Source organism: Dermacentor albipictus, chromosome 1 (assembly GCF_038994185.2).
Source record: "Dermacentor albipictus isolate Rhodes 1998 colony chromosome 1, USDA_Dalb.pri_finalv2, whole genome shotgun sequence".
Taxonomy (NCBI): Eukaryota; Metazoa; Arthropoda; class Arachnida; order Ixodida; family Ixodidae; genus Dermacentor; species Dermacentor albipictus.
Genome location: NC_091821.1, coordinates 159,081,573 through 159,101,383, shown reverse-complemented (window position 1 = coordinate 159,101,383; position 19,811 = coordinate 159,081,573). Strand labels below are relative to the sequence as shown.

Here is a 19,811-nt window from a genome sequence, read left to right as displayed (position 1 = left end):
TCACACTGATTTATATTTCTTTTTAACACACACAAAATAAGAAACCTACAATTTCTAAGATATTGCTGCTTGAGGCTAGCAGGTGATGCTTTCCTCCAGTGCAACATTAAAAGTAACTCACAACAATTTATACGTATAACAGAAACCTAGAGATTCACAAAGGGTAGAGAATTGTATTTACAATCACAGTTAGTGTCAACAAACTTGAAACTAGAAAGCAAATGCTACATTGAAAAGATGATGGAAATTTTGAGACATGCACAAAGAAAAATATCTGTTGCCGTAATAATGTCAATATGACTGACGAAATGCAATGTCCTGGCACATTTGTAAAGCTCATAATTATAGGTGCATGCAAACAGATCCCTCTAATATAAGGCACCATTAGGTCACGGAGCATAAGTATAGTGTAGCCCACTGCTAAGGAGAACATGCGAGTACACGGCATGAGCACATTTCTCTGTGACAAGCCTGGAAACAGTCGGCCCTGCAGCAAACCACTCCCAGCAGGCGGTGCTTGTTTCTCCCAATGCAGTGTATTGACACTGCCTCTGCTGCTGCACCCGCAACTATGGTGTTCCCACAGTGCGAGTTAGGTAAAGGCTGGTATATTGGATTTAGCGGCAGATGTGCATCTGAAGCTAGATTTCCAACTTTAAAATACTTATCTGATTTTATTTACCCTGTGATTGCTTATGTTTCAGTTTATTTGTCCTGCTTATTCACTGGAGCGGGAGCAGAAGCTAAAGGTTATACAGCCTGATAAAGGCCTCTGCTCCTAATGCACTTGAACACATAGGTCGACGCGCAGAAGCATGCAATAATGACATACTAATGATCAAAAATCATCATGCAAGTACACTGAAAAAAGAATATATATATATATATATATATATATATATATATGCGAATGTTGTAGGTTCGGTTCCCACCTGCGGCAAGTTGTTTTTTTATCCACTTTAATTTCCATTAATTCATGGTTTCTTCATTTATCATGCACAAGTAATTTCCCCTATGTTGACTTTGGTGTCAGTGTTCGCTGGCTTCTCTTCTGATACTATATATATATATATATATATATATATATATATATATATATATATATATATATATATATATATATATATATATATATATATATATATATATATATATATATATTGCCTATGCATGCAAAAATAAAACAGCCTGTTTTAAATCTTTGTGTTGTAAAGACTTCACTCAGCTTTATAATAAATTACTTTCCCTTATGTTACTATTCTTGCCAGTTAACACAGCTTTTCAAGTAAGTTTGTGCATGTGCAGGGTTGGTTACTGTTAGGGTTGGTTGGGGTCGATTATGTTTGATGTGCAAAGCAGCACAAGGACTGCAAGAGATGCCATAGTGTAGTGCAGACCATACGGGTTAACCAAGCATGGGACACAAAAGCCTTAGCATTCTATGCCTGGACCCCTGAATGCGACCCTCGACCTCTTGCTCAGCAGTAGAACACTATAATACATCACCACTTCCTTCATGTTCAAGCACTGACAGTAGTTTAAATTAAACATGATTTGCAGGTTAATCTTTCAGTAATAGATGTCTTGCTATAGTGTCATATTGATCACTTTTGTCCCATGATAAAGATAAAACATTTCTCTGGTGTGAATACTGATCAGCTTTAGCTGGCAAAAGTGTGACAGTGATGCCACATGTAATACCCGAAAATGGCAGCTGGTAATACTACGAATTCAGCAAATACACTGCGACCATGGGCATTGCTGATAGACAACATGCGAGAAAGTATTACAGGTCTAAGGTGAAGTCAATCATCACCAAGATTGAACTCGCTATTATGGATACCATCTAATTATCACTCGAACCATCTACCTTTCGTTTAGAAGCATAGTAATTGGCTGCCATCATACAATGCTAAAGGCAAAGATTATTCCCATCTTAAATTGCCAATATCTTAGCTTGGTCAGACATTATTAAAGTTACCACTGCTCATACGAAGAAATAATTTGCCCAGTAGCTGCAACTACTGGCTTTTATTTATTCCGTATATCAGAGTATTTGTCAAATGAAGAATGAAGCTGTAAAGTTCTGTATTAACATGCATTAAAAATTGAGGTTATTCCTCATCTATTATTTCACATAGGTCCGTTGTACACAACAGGTATAAGACAAAAGCCATAAATGTATATGCAAAGTTAGTTTTTAACTAGCTTAATGCTAGTTTCTCTTGCTCTCCAGCCTTAGTACACAATATACAATAGGGAACTCACCTGAACAAAGGCAACTGTCACCACAATAATGATAGCCTATAGGAAAGAGAACAAAATGTAGCTTTACTATCTGAGCATACTCTAAAGATATAATATGAAAAAATAATAACAAAAAGGGATAAATAGAAGATGAAAAAAAAAAGAGCCATGCCAGTTTGATTTTAGACATCACACAGCCCTTATCCTAAATTAACCTTAAGGGCTGTACGACCCATCTTACAACTACAATTTGATTATCTTCAGTTTACCATGCATATGGTTACAGGAAGCACAAAAACACTGTCCCACTTAGCAGCATATTTTGATAGACTGTGTGCAAATGACAAAATAGTTACAGACACATGCAAATCTCAGAAAATGCTCCCATTAGTACATTCCAGTGAGCTAGCAACAAAGTTTCACACTTAAATTACTACAGGTAAATGGGGAGCTGTGTCTGTTTCAGACACTGGTATGGAAGAATGTAGACTTTGTCCTACTGGCTTCAAATTTTTTTGTGGCTTCTTGTACTATGTAGCCTTCTTGAAGCTACTGAACAGTAACACATTTGCTGGAGAGCAATGAGTTTTTGTTAGCCTCTGCAGACTCTTTTCATAATAGCCCAGAAGGAGAAGACCATTATGAATACACAAAAAAGAACAATCATTATTGTTAAACTTTTATACAGACTTTTGCCATTTATGTGCACACTGAAAGTTATGTGGCAGACAAACTTTGATATGAATGCTAAACACTTGACTGCTCTGAAGAAATGTGAACCATGCACACAATATATGTTGTGAACTTCAAATAACAATAAACGAAGTCACAATAAAGGTAACACATGAAGCAATGCAATGTTGTAGAGAAATACACGCACTACCTACAATCCTTAATGACTGGAGAACTTCAGCAGCACATTTCCTAATAAAAACTATAGTATGAAACTCTTTGGGTATTGAGAGATTCTTGAGTTGATGGTGTTTCGGATGACCAATGATGAATGCCTATTTGATTATTTAATTCAGTAAACTGCTCATGCACACCCTAATTGGGCACATTTTGTGCAAAGTTTTGTATGGCTCAGCAAGTGTCCTCCGGTATAAGCAATGACAGTTTGCACCATGAAACTGCAATGTGTACTACTGAAAACAGCTTTATCACCTTGCTGAGCTCGGTGTTATGAAAGCAGGGCAGATATTAGGAACACAATTAATATTTCAGGCACAAGAAGTAGGCAATGTTATATAAATAAAGTGCACTTTAGGCCATAAGCAGGTAATAATAGTATAAATTTTGACAGAAATGCAAGCAATTTCAAACAGCAATGTGTGCAACCAAGAATCATGCCAACAAGAAAACAATCAATCATGAGCTGTAGCATCACCTGACTGAGAGCACAACAAATTGAAGTGCAGTCAGTTGAGATTTAAGCTGATCGAATGGCTGTGCTAGAACACACTGAGCGGAATATGATCAAGCAACTATGCATGTTTCATGTAACTTGAATAAAAAAATTTTTAAAGTTGTTTATCAGATGAAAATGTGACCAATGGCCTACTACTGTAGTAATTTTGGTTATTCACACGAAGTGCTTTAAACTAATTGAGCTGAATTAAGCAAATTTATAAATATTTGTTTTGGGACATAAGTTCTACTGGAAAAGTTGTCAAGCATGCTCAAAAACACCTAAGAAAGTTGTTTTCATGATATCATTTATATGGTTCCTTTTCCCAGGCTCTGAAGAGAGGTTCTAATGGCAGTGCAGGTGCCAGCAAGGCCTTTCCAAAAGGTTACAGCAGCTGCATGTAGTGTGTGAAAAGAACATCCTTACTGCAGAAAAAAGTAAAATATGCTACGTACATCTGCAAAGTATGTTTTAGAATAGAAGACATAAAAGTCAAATTTAGAAATTCTGTTGCAATGGGCAAACACAATAACAGTGAATGGAAAGCTTGTGAGAAGACGTAGTTTGTTAAAATATATACTTCAAATGAGAAGCAAACATTTACTGCATGCCAGTTGTACCAACCACAAAAGATAGTTGCTTCTTTGGAGTAATTAAAACGACGACAAAATGTGAATCTACAATCTACAGGTAAAGAATACTACGCTTGTTAGCATAAATTTCTGCTCGCAAAGATTGACAACAAAACAATGCACATAACTTCCAGTTGGTTGAAGTCCATAAATTGTAGCAATCATATTGTAAAAAAAAAATATCACACAACACATGGAGAATTACGAAAGCCTCCCATTTCATTTGATGCTTTTGCAGTCGACCAGTGCAAAGACCTATAACATAGTGTACAAGGGCATTTCAGCTTGTCATAAGTCACCACTGACACCTGCCTGAGCTACAAGATAGCCAGAGTTATGGTTGACCTTTCTGCACTGAGCACTTTTCAGCAGTGCTATCATTACTTCATGCACAGATTCAATTTTTGTGGAATATTTATTTTGTTACTTTCTGTCGGCAGTGATGAGTCAGATCACACACACAAAATAACATGTTTAAAGTGAAGCGAAAAAAAAGTGAGAATGATAAAAGAGCTAATGTAAGAGACCAACTACACATAAATTTCAAGATATAATTTTAAGTGCCGGCTTGCCGTAGCATGTCTCATGCTATTCATAAAGAGAATTATTGCTGCATAGTCACCTTGACAACAGTATAGGACAGCACCTCAATAAATTTGAGGTGCTGTTGTACCTGCCAGACCTTTTATTGTACTGTCTCAGCAGTTTCAGAAAAAAAAATGGCATCAGACTAACCAAAAACAAAAATTTTAGAACAAAACAAAACGATCACTATCAGGTGGACAATGTGGCAGGCTTAATACATAAACTGAGCATTGCACTTGTAAGTAAAAAAAATGAAAGAGGAAAACCAACGTAATACTATGTGCAGCAGCTGTTTTAGTTGCCTTCCTGGAAGCTCTGCCAGCTATGCAAAGAGCAGTGTGCGCACAGCTGTTGCAGTAGTAATTGGGGGGGGGGGGGGGGGGGCTTGTGACTGCCAGTGCTTCTTTGTTATTTCAATACTATTACTAAATATTTTGCTCCATCAGGATGTCTACAATGATGAAAAGGGTGTCTACACCTAGGATGTCTTCAGGGCAACTTGTAGACGTCTCCACCTAGGAAAAGCATTATTTGTTAAACAGCAAACAGTGCTTATATCAAAAACACAATGCCTGTATAGATAGCATGGTGCATTCACTTACAGCAGTAATGCTGAACGCATCATCAAACTGCTGCATGCAGACACTGACAACTGCAGATGCCAAAAGGAGCACAATGAGTGGATTCTTGAACTGTGGTGAGAAAGAAAGAGGCAAGGTGTCCAAAAGTTGGCACAACCAGACATACCAGTAATCTGAACAAGCTATCTACATACAACTAGCTTGGTAGATATCATAATAGCTAAAACATACTGAGTCGCTTTAATGAATTCCACAAGCTGATTTAGTGCTACATTAACTGAACTCAATAAGCTGCCAACACAAAAGCTTTATTAGCAAGTTGTATACTACTGTTGTAAGCAGAACACGCACACGCACAAGACTAATGTCTACAAATAGGATGCATCTGCATAACCTATGAAGGAGAAAACAAAACATGGTCCTCGCCATGTTCAACAACTCAGTTTATAACGTGGCTGCCATGCAACAGTAAATCAGTATGCAGCAAGACTTTTTACATGCTATGGCTACAGCACTGGACAATAAGAACTGAATTACATAAACCATTCTACAGATATTCTTGAATTACAGAGACACTATTTGCTCATACATCATTTTGACTGCATTTCATTTTATCCTGTTTAATGCGACGTGAGCAAGTACTGTATGGCATTATTCTCACAAGATAGCTGCACAGCACTAACAATACCTACTTCAATATTTTATGTTTAAATTAAACATTCAAGGATCAAACTTTTGTACAATAACTCCATTTCAGAAAAGAAGAGATTTCCCATGACATCATAAGCACCAAAAGTCAGACTGGCTTTTACTGGGCTACATACTGCTTCAACCAGCTGTAAGACATTGTCACTCTCATTTAACTTTGGCTCTACATTCTAGAAAGTATTCTCATCTTTTTTTTCTTCTGCACTTAGCCACATAGCAACAACAAAATGTGCATACTTTAATTTTATGTTGATTTTTTAGTGAAGTTAGTGTATACACGAAAGAGTAACATCTTTAACATTATAAAATAGAATACCTTGTGAGGAAAATGGGCACACACCTGGTCTAGGTACTTCTTACATAGTGGCTCTTCCTGGCGCACCTCAAACTCATTGGCCCCGCCAGTGAGGAGACGGCGGTGGGCCTCATGCCAGGACAGGCCCCGGCGGAGGTCTGTGCCGAGCCGCTCAGCCACCACATCAAAGGGCAGCTGGCAGGCCTCCTCAGTGCGCATGCCCTCAGCTGCCCCTTGGGCCAACGGCAGTGCCTCCGAGTCGTCAGAGTCGGAGGCGCCACCTCCACCCGCCTCCTGCATGTCACAACGCCCCATGTCCAAGGTCGCAAGAGCATACAGAGTCGCATGCATGTTACTAGACATCCGCAAACACTCCATAAGGTCGCAAGAGCATACAGAGTCACATGAATGTTACTAGACATCCGCAAACACTCCATAAGCTGTGGCACTTTTGTCTTGCAACAGTTAGGGTGCTCAATTATGGTGGCGCAGTAACTGACATGGCAGTGCTCAGCTGCAGATGATCAAAGGCACACATTGTGCTTCAGCACTTTCAGTGAAGTGCCACATACCTTTTCAGGTGCTGCATACACAATTGTACTCACTAAGGTATGAATTCTGGAGTTTTACGTGGCAAAACCATGATTCGATTATGAGGCATGCTGCAGTGGGAGACTTTGGATTAATTTTGACCACCAGGGCATCTTTAATGTGCCCCCAATGCACAGGACACTGGCGTTTGCATTTCGTCCCCATCAAAATGCAGCCGCTCTGGCCAGGACTTCATCTCACAACCTCGTGCTTAGCCACACAACACCACGGCCGCTAAGCCACTGCGGGGGGTTTACACACTAAGATAATGCCTACAATTAAATAATTAAATTATACTTAAAATGTGTTGCATAACTCTTTAAGACATTTGTGAATTGACCTATGCTGCACAATTTATTAAGTAAACTGTTTTAGAGAAAAGGATCGAAACAGATTTCCTGGGATTTGCTCACGGCTCCATACAATTCACTACCCAGAAGAACTTTGCTGGCAGTTTGGTTTTTTGGACGTGTTAATCGAAAGAAACGCATGCTGCCTTGGAAAAGGACACCGGGCGATAACTTCACTTGACTTCCGTTCGCCCAGCCTACCACTAGCGCTCAGTTGCCACTTCCCTGAAACAGCAAGCCTGGATTGTTTGGTTGAATCAAGATAACCAAGTCTCTGACATGCTAAATATACCCTGCAACGTTTCCAAGTGCAGATACCAAAAAGTGTCAATTATTTCATGAAACGTCATTCTGGGAGGCCTGCTACATCACGTACCGCATCCCAAAGCCTGCGTCGCCATTCCCCATGTCCCTGGAGTGAGTGAGGCCTTAGCACATGTTCTGGGCACCTATGCAGTGCATGTGGCACAATTCCCGCATGTGAGTTGCAGCATTAACTGGTACACGTGAAAGACAAGCTGAAGAAAATGTTTCCAGATGTGGTACACAGAATAGGCTGCACAACTTGCAAATGTTTACATCAGCAAAAGTGGCAATTTCTGAAAGTGTTTGAAACAACATATGTACATTATCGAAAAGAAGAATGCAACTTCTAATTAACTTGAAGCACGTGGAAGTCTCCAATCATGACATTGACTGGGACAATGCTTCCATAATCGCCAAGGAAAAAAAAATTGCATTTCATGGCAGTATCTCCAGTCTTTGGCTATCCAGACACGAAAAATGATGAATCACAACAATGACCCTCTTAAGACAAGATGCTGAGGTCAGTTTATGTTTTGTGACAAAGACTTCTTGAAGATGAAATGTCTTAATACTTGTCAATAACTTTTTGGTCAGCATCCTTCCCTTGCTTTAGAGATGAATTTCTACCTCACCAGGTGAGATCTCATCATATCATCAATTTCAAAGTTTGAATTAAGTTACATAACACAGGGCACACACTATTAAGCTGAGCAAAGTGAAGGCCATAAAGAAGCCAACATCACAGCGGGGACACTTAGCGGATCAGAGATTTTCTTTATTTTCAATGACAACTTCTCACTACATCATCAAGCCACAGCTGTGTGTACAGTTATCCAGCAGTTCTATTATGCGTGACCCATTTCGCCAGAATTCACTCTGATGTGACAAGGATGCACAATTAACAGTGCCATGCATTCCTAAGACAGTGCAATGATGATGACATTGCTTTGGGCTTACAGAACAAGGAAGGAAAGAGAAAAGCGGAAGGCAGGGAGGTTAACCAGAATAACATCCGGTTGGCTACCCTACACCGGGGGAATGGGAAAGGGGAAAACAAAGATGACAGGGAGACAGAGGAGGCAAGAAAAGAAGGAAATTAGTGGTGAGTTTGCTAATGCGTGTGGTCTAATAGTTATTGCACTAATATTACAGAACAAAGTACTGGGACCTTGCTACTGCCAAGAAGCACTCAACTGATGAGCCCACGAGAAACTCAAGCTAGCATACCCAGCCCTGTTAGAATCCTTGAACAACACTATCTGCACACAACTATGCGACTGTTTCACATCCAAAGTTGTGCTGCACATAGTGTGCATTTTGACCTGGATGCATTATATGATAATGTAAATATAATGGTTGCACTCTCAAGGAAGTGAGGATTCATACTGTAATTACTGGGTCAATATCCATCCATTAAAGATTTAAAAAAAAAACAAGAAACAAATATTGGTACTAGTTCTTTAATATTGTTTTTTTTTTCTTCATTTTCTGTTCCTCATTTCTGCCTGCAAGTCTTCAACAAAATGAATAACTCAATTTCTGTTTGCAACTACTACAAGATGCTTATACTGTACTCCTTTCTTGTACATGGCTAACTTCAATGGTGTTCACAGCACACACACACGAGGAAGTAGAGGACAGGCAGAGGGTGAAAGAGCGCTGACTTCCAACTAATTTTATTTTCATGAAGAACTGAATTTATGTACTGGTGGAAAGAACACAAGGTTAAAAAAAAGCGACTGATGTGACACATCAACTATCGTGTTTCAAGCATGTGTCCACAATTGCCTCAAAGCCCGGCAACATCATATTCACGTTTTAGCAGTGCAGCAGGAGCTGTACCGACAGACATCACCAAGCTTATTTATCATTTCAGCCTCGATAATTTCACTATTTAGCTGGATCATACACTTTGCCATCACTTTGCGTTAATTAAAAAGAGGTGCACAACAGCAGTCGCAGCACTGAATGTCCAGGTGACCCCGCGTACCTGCATTAGTTCGAAGTCGGCACTTTTTCGCTCACTGCCTGTCCCTTACTTCCTTAGTATGTGTGTGATGTGAACACCATCAAAATGAACCATTACCAAATTGGTCAAGCTTCAACACTTCTATACTGACATGGTAGGTTTAGCTGTACTGTAGATTTGAACACGGTTTTGTTAACCTCATCTAGCTTCAACCATGGAGTCTCCCCAGCATCTAAGTCTAGCCGATGAGACCAATCACTATAAACCCAGTATTGAGAAGAGCACCACTTACTCTCATTATTTTCACCAGCATCCACTAGGCACAGCCTTCAGTACCAGTCACACTGCAGTGCTCAATGCCTACTACAGACAGCTAGAGCGTCATTCAAACTAACATTTTAATTTCATGTCTGGCAGAAGGGCACTTCTGAGTGTGCTTGAGTCAACTGCAATTAAACTCAATGCAAGTGAAGTGCTGCTACTTGGTAATTTTCAAGTGCACATGACTTTAATCCTGCTTGACCTATGTTAAATGCAATAAAGAATCTCAAGCATGATCAAATGCTGCCATCTGCCCACTTGACCTTTGTAAGCTATCACATGCTAAATAACAAAAAACTACCCACAACATTAAAACAGTAAGTACTAACATTTGATGTAAACAGTATTTAGCACAGTGCACGAATTTTCAATCCCACTCTTGTAGTTGCTATGACATGTAATATTAATTATAGATGCCTTGCCCACTGCTGAAAAGTTATTATATGAAGTGGATTTTCTTTACATACATTACTATCAATAGTTCTTGTTGCATGAGGAGGCACATTTGTCAAATGCAGATTTTTGTTTCCAGTGCATTCAGTGACATGTGGTACTTAAGAGAGATCAACATCAACATTTTTATGAGCATTGAGTGAGACCATGCAGCTGCTTGGTTTCCGAATTGCATTTGAAATTTTTAATCCAAACTGGCTAAAATCGAGGCTTGATACTGCCTGTGTGAAAGGACCATAAGTTAACGAGTTTCAAGAAAACCAGTTGGTGTAGAAAACCAGTTGTGTCAAGTCTTTTTCCATGCAGAATAATAAAAACTCATCTGGCTGCGATAAAATGTGGGGCAGCATGAACAAGACTGGAAACATGAGGGCTTAAATGACATGCCCCAACAGCACAGCAGTAATTTCAAGCAGTAAGTTAACAACTACTGCGACGGTTTCGCAGTGACCATCCAGCAAGCATTATGTAAAACACACACTGCATGCTGTGCGCTAGTGCGACAGGTAGCTCTCGCATGAGCACACGAGAGGTTGCACGAAACGAGTACACAGGGAAAAAAAAATAATCGCACCGTAATGTTAAAAAAAAAATGGATGAACAAGCGAATGATCGGTGAACAGCGAAAGGAAGGTAGCATGAAAAACGTTGCAGATGCGATCCTCCCAAGACCCAACAGCGACTGTCGCACGCCGGTAAGCTCTAAATCGATAGTTTCCGTCAGCGACTCATCGATTAAGCTTTCCTTCATCTGGGTGGGCGACGCAAACCGGTGTCTATATTTACGCCAGCTTACCGTACGGATCAATGCCGTTCCTTGAAGTATGCGGCGGCTTGCAGCCCACGGCTTGGCCACAAATTTTCGCTTGCGAAAAGACACATCTGCTAATGATTCGCTCATACTGAAACCGTCCAAAGCAGAAGTCGTGAAAGTCGGGTCGCGTATGGTCAATTCGCCGGTACCATAATTTGTGATGGTGTTAGATCAAGGTAAAAATATATCTAGGAATCAATCGTACTTGGGCACCCTATTAACACCTTCCTTCGAGGGGACATTGCCTTCAGTTTGGATAACGTGGAGAAAGTGGCGAACCAGCTTCAACACGAGCCAAGACAGCGCGTACTGGCACGTGTGCACGAGCATTGCAGTACAGTACTTTCTTTACCTGTGCCGGGCCGGCTGTGCGGTTCAGAAGACGCGACAACTTCCCCACACGCCTATATGTCGTCAAACAGCGAACACACAGAAAGTGTTTAATCTCCAATGATTTCCGTCTTCAAATGGCCACCATGCTACAACCAGCAGTAAAATGTACCTGCTATCAACGACTACCGCGGCTGGCGCAACCGAAACATGCCTCAGGTAGAGCAGAACCACATTGGCCGTTTTTATTCAGCCACTGGCCACTGCTTAAGAGGCAGCAGCCAATTAGACATTCTGCACAGGACATGACGTAGCATGGTGGGTCAAACGAACACTACCATAGGCAACGATTCGTTAAAAAAAAAAGAACAAGGTTGAGAAACCGGATAGAATTGCCTATGTTACCAATAAAGTATACAACAGCTCACCGAAAGGCTATGCTGTGCGTTTTGCCTCGTTGGCGATCCCTGGCGATGAACTTCCGTAGGAAGCTTTGCGTAGTTTGTCTTCATGCCGGATTTGCAGTTCCCGTTCTTATTTTTGTTTGCTGTTTCTATTTGAAACAGCTTATGTTACATGTGCGGTGTGTTCACGGCAACCTACACACTCTGGGGTAGGCGAAGACGCACTGCAAGCATACGGTTTGAGCATGACGCTCAAACCCAGCAACGCAGAGATGGCACTGCTGTACGCACCATCCGGACAACGTAAAGCACACAGAGGCGATCCAGATGTATTGCCATAGATTAAAGAACCAACTTGTATTGCCTTCTGAAACGACGCTTGAAAAAAAAAAAGTGACGGAGTGACATAAGTTGTTTGCGTAGTGTGCTGAAGTGCACGGTTAGTCTGCGGTTTCGTATGAAATAAAAGTAGTTCGGAGCTTCATGCAGGCATGATGTTCTGTATATTTGCACATATCGTGGCTACCGATCTATCCATGTACAGTTTTAGTATTATTTGTAAATGCATTTTATCATACTAGTTCCCGGAGTCGATGTAGGATAACACGTTTCCTTTCTCTTTCCCAGTTTATATGCAGAAAGTGATTTGAAGCCTCTAACTACAGATTTTTCCCCATTAGAAGCTGGCTAAAGTTGACGGCAGTCTGCTAGCGATCGCTCTCTGTGTTCGAGCTGTTTGAACTTTCTCACAATTTATTTTTGAACAGAGGAACGGAGTGTCGCGGGTTCATTAATCTCGAGATCATCAAAGGCGAGCCCGTTCACGCCAGATAGCTAGTGTTAGCGATTTTGATGCTGAGATATAGCCCGTATTTGACAGCCGTGTCCTTGCACTCGCACTACAGTTTGCAGTTATGTCTGAAAGTTCCTATATAATTATGTGAAAGCCTTCATTGCGACTATGGCGGCGGATGATTATTATACGTTTTCTCAGAGTGACCTGCCAGCTTCAAGTTTCGGACTTATTGAGGAAATTCGGAGGCAAGGGAAGCTATGTGACATCACACTCAAGGTGAATACCTTGTATTCATTGCTTTTATATAATGAGTGCTTCGAAAAAGGCAAAACTTCGCCCTGTTCGGTTACCTAGGTCGACGATGAAATCTTCACTGCACATAGGATTGTCCTGGCTTCCACGATTCCCTACTTTTACGCTATGTTCATGCACGATATGATGGAAAGCAAGCAAAAGGAGATCACCATTCGTGGCATTGAGGCCTCGTAAGTTAATATTTCATCTGTGCGTGCGAGGAACACACATTCCGTTTTGTATTTCAGGGCACTGGAAGCTCTCATTAATTTTGCGTATAGCGGCAAGGTGAATATCACAGCCACAAACGTGCAGTCTTTGCTAGTTGGCGCCTCATTTCTGCAGCTGCTCAAAGTGAGGGAGGCCTGTTCAGAGTTCCTTGTTAAAAGGTAAGTCTTGCTATCTTAAATCTGAACTGAATATATACGCATCGTTGACGTTTGCCTTAAGACTTCCACGTTAACCTATTACTGTCTATTTTGCGCAGGCTTCATCCTAACAATGTGTTGGGCATACGTTCATTTGCGGACACACTTGGCTGCCCTGCCCTGGTCGAGGCCACTAATAAATTCATTCAGAAGCACTTTCTGGACGTTTGCCAGTCAGATGAATTCCTTGCACTCCCCCTGCAAGATGCTATTGAAATCATTGGTTGGGATCAGCTCTACGTCGTGTCTGAGGAGCAGGTACTGGTTTTTTGTTTCTGGGTTGAAAAAAATCCTTGAATGGCGTATATGTTCGGATGACATTTGCACACCAGATGAAAATGAAAGGCAATGCTTCAATAGCATGTTCTGCTGTACACTTTGCATGCTGTTGAGGATTTGCCCCCTTTGAAATCCTACATGTGTCTCAAAATGACCATAATGGACATTTAATTTTATTTACTGTCTTACTTGCAGTATCCCATTAATATTTCTAATCTCTTCGTGGGATAACGTTTTACATGAGTGGCAGTGTTGAAATGGTCGGTGAGCGCGTGCAAACTGGCTCTGCTAGCACATTCTATGTTGCAAGTCTTCGCACAGGTAGCTTTTATCAGGAATCGTATGCTTACGAAAGGAAGCTTGAGCAGTTGCCAGACAACAAAATCAAGCAGGACATTTCCTTAGTGCACTGACCAGATATTTTCCTTCATAATCGCCTCACTTTTCATTGGTTACCAGCCACACAGGTTTTATCACATTTGCATTTTCTGCATTCTCTGTGGCTTGTGCATCATTCCAAATAAACATTGGTGCATGTTTATGCATGTATGCAGTAAAGTGGATGATGAGGAAAGCAGAATGGATTGCTATGTGTGAAAGGAAATAAATTCTGCTAAGGGAAGGCAGGAACATCATAATACATACACTATACAACTTGTAATTGGATTACTAGTAAACTGCTACAGTAGTATGCTGTAATCTGTGTCATACCGCTTTTAATAGTAGTAGCCATTATGTGGCAGGTTTCTTGGCAGGTCATCACTGTGATGAAGCCTTGACCAGCAACAGATGTGTTGCTTTTACCAAAATCATTCAAAGCTGCTGAGACTCATGTGATCCCCTCTTTATTTCTAAATTGCCATTCAGCAAATTGCACCATAAAAAATGTCACTACCTGCATATTCACAGAGTAACTAGTGTTGCTTGTGAAACGTGTGGTGCGCGCTTTACAGTGGTGTCGATCTATCCTTACACCAAAGCAGGACTGAGTAGAGTGGTCAAGTGGTTGCTATTATAAAGTGTGTGATACTTCCAGAGGAAGTTTCTTTTTGAATGACGTCCACAGAACCAGGTTACAAGATTTGTCCGTAAGATGAAAACAGAAGGGAGTGATTTTCAAAGCTTGGTGTGCACGACAAACAATACCTTAAGAGTACCCTGAGCCCACGGTTACTACAATGAACTGAAAAGCAACTGTGGCTCATAAGGTGGTGTCTCACATTTTCTTAGCATGAAAGTGAGAGTGTCATTAATATTTTCTCATACTCCTAAGGTACTCGCTAAAGTGCAAGAATGCGCAAAACAAATGTTTTAAATGTTTTGGAGGAGTACTGACATATATTCAAAATTGTAGAAATTGTACTGCATGCTTCCTGCACATAAAAAGATGAGAATGAATATGAAGATTGGGAAACACTGATAAAGAAAACTTTCAGTTGGTAATAATGTTAGTCTCGAAATTCTGGACCTGGCACCATCGACGTTATCATGGTGTCGTAACACACCAAAATTTGCTTACCTGTAGGCATAAAGATATCTCTGATATTGTTGCTCATTAAAAATAAACAAGAGTGCTGTGCATGTTTTCGTCCCTGCGCTCACTAGTGGCAACTGCAGTTATGGCAGTAATAGAGTGAGCCATTTTATCATGAAGTCCTGACACAACGCATTTGCCTCCTAGCTACCAAAACCGAAATTGGTTGGTTGAAACAAATATTTATAGTAAATTCTATAGGGAGCTCTGATGCTTGCCAGTATTTCTTTACTGGGGTTTAGTCCTTCATTTGCCAGAAGAAAAGAAAAAAAAAGTCAAAATTGTCATGTCAAGACACCTGAATTAAAAACTGAAAAGTCTGGCGTAATGAAAGATTTAAAGCTCACTAGTGTGTGAAGGAAAAGCAGTGTATTTTATTCCATTCTGCTGACATGCAATGGGACACCCTTGTCACTCATCATCCTTGATTCTTTCATGCAGAACTTCATTGTGTTGAGCCTAGGGTGAAGTACAATGTGCTGATGCAACTGGGATACTTAATGCTGGCTACCATGATCAACTGCTTTTGACTGGCATAGAGAATTTGACAATTCTATCTGCAGTAGGTAGAGTACTGCTTGGCATTATATTAAAACAAATTAAAAATGCCATTTCTTAAACAGGAAATTTATGTTTCAGGATTGCCATCATACCCAAAAAATTTCTTGCCACATGAAACTGGGCTCAGTGCATCCATTTCTTTTCTTGTCAAATGGTGCAGTTGGTGTTATTTGCCAACTGCTGAGAACTTGCTTTTTCTGTACTCTGTTCTTTGTCAGGTATGGAGCAGACACAGAGTGACATCACACTGTTAAAAGCATACATATTTTATGCGTTGTCATCAGAACAAAATTTTCACTCATCAGCAGTTTATTACTTTGGCGACATATAAAATGCACGAAAGGCTACCTGATTGTTTATAACCCTCTCATGCTTGTAACAACTTATAATGCACCGTGTGCGTGCAACACATGAGCTCACTTTTTCACATGTTCCATTCACAGAAACTGCATTCTATCAGGGGATGCTAATTCAGTGCTCTATACGTGCACAGTGCTTGCAAACCACATTTAGTTGTAAGTACAGCAAGCCACACCTGAGTGGTTCACCATGCAAATTTTTTTGTGCCGATTGCTAAAGGAATGTGATTATAGCAACCAGTGTTAAGTTTTTCATATGTATTTAGCACAGCATGGCTCATCTATGTTCACTGACATCGGGTTCTGCACAAAGGAACCAAGGAGGGTGAGTGAGGAGGGTCTTTTGCCCAGCCTTTCGTGCCCAGCGTGTAGATTCAAAGTTGGCCATGGCAAGAACACTAATGCTTTAGCGAATATCGTTACAGATTGGTACCTTAGAAAATGAGGGAGCTGATGCTGTTTTGACATAGCACACAACCGTGTCTTTACTTTCAATATGTTATGTAAATTTGGCAATGCCTGTATGCTTATATGCCGCAACCTACAGAGCTCACACCTGTATCAGTGGGTTACCAGAGGATCCTACCCTTCAGCAACCTTTAGCTGTTGTGCTCAAGTTGCGCATCAGGTGCACTAATGCAGCTGATTGCCATCACTAGCATGGACATGCACCAAGACCTTTATGCCCAGCTTGTGGATACTGCTGTGAAATGTTTGAGCAATTGTTTTTACAATTCCAGACTTTCAACAGTTGTCATTCTGTGCTCGTCAGCAAATTGCAACAGCTGGATCTTTCACACTCTTTGCTCCCTGACTTTTTATTGCCAAAGGGTTAAGCTTCAAGCTAATACGAGGCCTGCACACTCGACTTGAATATCTAGTGATCGTTCACTGTCTGTATGTATTGTATTTTGCTGTGCTTTTTTCTCCTATTCAAGTGGTTGTGCCTCATGCACCTGAAATTGCCAGCCAGCTTTTCTTTCTATTTTGTGTTGTGTTTATGTTTCTGTGAAATAATAAGGGCTATACATTTTCAATAACTGAAACTGTAGGGCACCACCACAGTAGTCTATGAAGAAAAATAACACATCTGCCCATTGCATAGTGCATGGCTTAGTAGCTAGTAGTTTATGTAATTGTTATTTCTGGGATTTGCATTTTAGCCATCCAGTAATGAGCAGTGCTGGCATAAGAACTCCGCACTTGCATTTCGTTCCTTTGCAGGTGTTTGAAGCAGTGATGTCATGGGTGCTATATGATCGGGAAAACCGGGGCTCTCTACTGCCGGAGGTGCTGGCACATGTTCGATTGCCGCTGCTGAGCCCCCAGTTTCTGGCAGACCGGGTGGCTGCCGAGCCCTTAGTGCGTGGTTGTCACCGGTGTCGTGACCTACTAGATGAGGCACGTGACTATTTACTCATGCCTGAGCGCCGACCATTGTTGCAGGGATTTCGCACTCGACCTCGCTGCTGCCCAGATGTGGCAGGCCACATCTATGCTGTCGGTGGTCTCACTAAAGCAGGTCAGTTACACTACTTTAGGTGCAATGGCTCACAATGCATAAGTGCAGAAAAACCACAAAGGGTTGGCTTAACTGTCAACACCCTGTTTCTAGATTTTTGCGGTGGAAAGCATCTGTTTGAAGATGTACGCTCACAGCTTTTTAGCTGGTGCAGTTTGTGATAAGTAGCTGTAAAATTAAATCGATATCCACCATAGCGTTTATCTATGGTAGATAAACACTGATTTTATTTTAATACATATTTTATACTTTGGTTTGACTGAAAACTTACCCAGCTTTAAAAAAAGTCAATTTCATCTCCAACATAATGTGCTACAGGCACTTAGGAGCATGAGTGGGTTGCGAACAACCAGGCTGCATTCTGTACTCTCTTTATGTTGCTGCTTATTGAAGGTTTAAGTTCTGATAATATGCGTTTTAACTAATTAGCAGGAAAGAGATGAGAAATCGGAGCTCACATATGTATGTAAGCACGGTGGACTACATGGATGACAGTCATGATGATAAACTGAAAACTTTAAATGGCCATGAATATAACCTACATTCTAGAGTGTGTTACGTGGGAACTACAGAAATTCAAAACGTGAAGTTTTTGCCATAAAAATTCAGTTTTAGTCAACAAGCTTTCGCCTCATCATCAACCTTAAAAGATATCCGTAAACAGATCAAATTACGCTGTGTGATGCACCTTTATGGTCTGCATCAGTACCATGCGGACATAGCACAGTGCGTACAACGTCGCTGTGTCTGACGAGGTGTGCACTTAAGAAGGAGGGTGTGGATTCTGCACATATAATTAAAAAAGAAAAAAAAAGGGAAAGAAACTTAGGCATGTAGTCGTTACACATGAATATTGAAACGGAGCCTCTTGCTTTGTGTCTGAAGCCATGGTTTGGTACATGCTGTGCCTTCGAACATTTTCTTTGATAAACTACTGTACATGTACATACACTGTCAACAGGTTTTTCATGTCCTGGCATGCTATTTTAAAATGATTGATTTCATTTTCCTTTCATTATTCGCTCTGACAAAGTTGCACCATGATGTTATTGCCAGGATCGGCCACTTTGTGCGTCGAATTATAAGGGGAATGGCAAATGAAAATAGATTGTTACTGTGACCTCCTTCTAATGATCCCTTTCATTTTCCGTTCCTTTTGCACTTAGTCATTGGCTCGGATGTGCCTCAGGTGCCTCTGCGGCACCAGTGTCACTGTGTTAGGATTGGTCACAGTATGCAACGCACGATAAAAGAAGAATGCAATATGAAATAGACTGTTAATAAATGCAGGCCCTGCTCTTGCGCTTTCAGCAGTCATTCATCTTATCAGCATTTCTTTCTGTGTGCCATTGGAGCACTATCCTTTTGCAGTTTATTGCAGGCCTTTGCGTTAGCTTCAGCTTGTACACTACTAGCAGGAGTTCTCTCCCCTTCCTGCAACGGGCAATATTTGCCATGAGAGCAGACAATGTTTATAACAAAGTAATAGATATAACTAAGTAATTTGGCTCCGCCTAAACTCCGCCTAATTACGTTATATCGAGATTTATAAAAACCTCGATATAACGAACTCAGGGAAATTGTCACTTTATCTTGTACTAAAATTCGACCTTTTATGCAAACGAGTACAGCTGCCAGTGTATTTTTCTTGCATGGAAGGGGCTGAAAAATATTTTGAAATATTGGGTATTCGGAAAAAGCAAACTTAAATGCAAAAAAAAAAAGAAATTTGAACTAGAGTGTTGTAAACCAAAGGTACAGTTGCATGTGAGATATTTTCTCCGTGGTGCAAGTGAAGCCTGTGAAGCATTGACATCCTCACCACCACCACAGCTGATAGTGTCACCTGCAGAGGGACGATGCTATCGCTGAAACCCCAACCCTGCACTCGCGGGAAGACATTTTCTTTTAGCAAATTTTGTTGAGACTTGAAACTCCTGTGAAAAGCAATAAAAATATAATAACCCCTAAATACATGGGATAATTACACAGAGAATGTGAATACAATGGATTGAATGTCTTCTACGAAAGATTGGTAATCTGA

General features: G+C 40.7%; 2 protein-coding genes across 13 annotated transcripts in view; one reads left to right on the top strand and one right to left on the bottom strand.

Annotated features, from left to right (window-relative positions):
* SPoCk (secretory pathway calcium atpase) overlaps positions 1–12,151 on the bottom strand; it is a 117,851-nt gene extending 105,700 nt beyond the window's left edge. The window contains exons 1-4 of one of the 5 annotated variants that reach the window (XM_065442991.2): positions 12,019–12,151; positions 6,502–6,750; positions 5,475–5,564; positions 2,269–2,304 (exon numbers count right to left, since the gene is read on the bottom strand). In XM_065442991.2, coding sequence (XP_065299063.1) covers positions 2,269–2,304; positions 5,475–5,564; positions 6,502–6,750; positions 12,019–12,102 — 459 coding nt within the window. In that variant the 5' untranslated portion in view covers positions 12,103–12,151. The other 4 variants (XM_065442999.2, XM_065442996.2, XM_065443005.1 and 1 more) reach the window with 4 other exon arrangements.
* Positions 11,028–19,811, top strand: part of KLHL18 (Kelch like family member 18) — a 64,801-nt gene continuing 56,017 nt past the window's right edge. Inside the window, exons 1-6 of one of the 8 annotated variants that reach the window (XM_070528434.1) lie at positions 11,028–11,141; positions 12,989–13,066; positions 13,145–13,275; positions 13,333–13,473; positions 13,572–13,770; positions 17,470–17,767. In XM_070528434.1, the coding sequence (XP_070384535.1) occupies positions 11,043–11,141; positions 12,989–13,066; positions 13,145–13,275; positions 13,333–13,473; positions 13,572–13,770; positions 17,470–17,767 (946 nt within the window). In that variant the 5' untranslated portion in view covers positions 11,028–11,042. The other 7 variants (XM_065443022.1, XM_070528445.1, XM_070528447.1 and 4 more) reach the window with 7 other exon arrangements.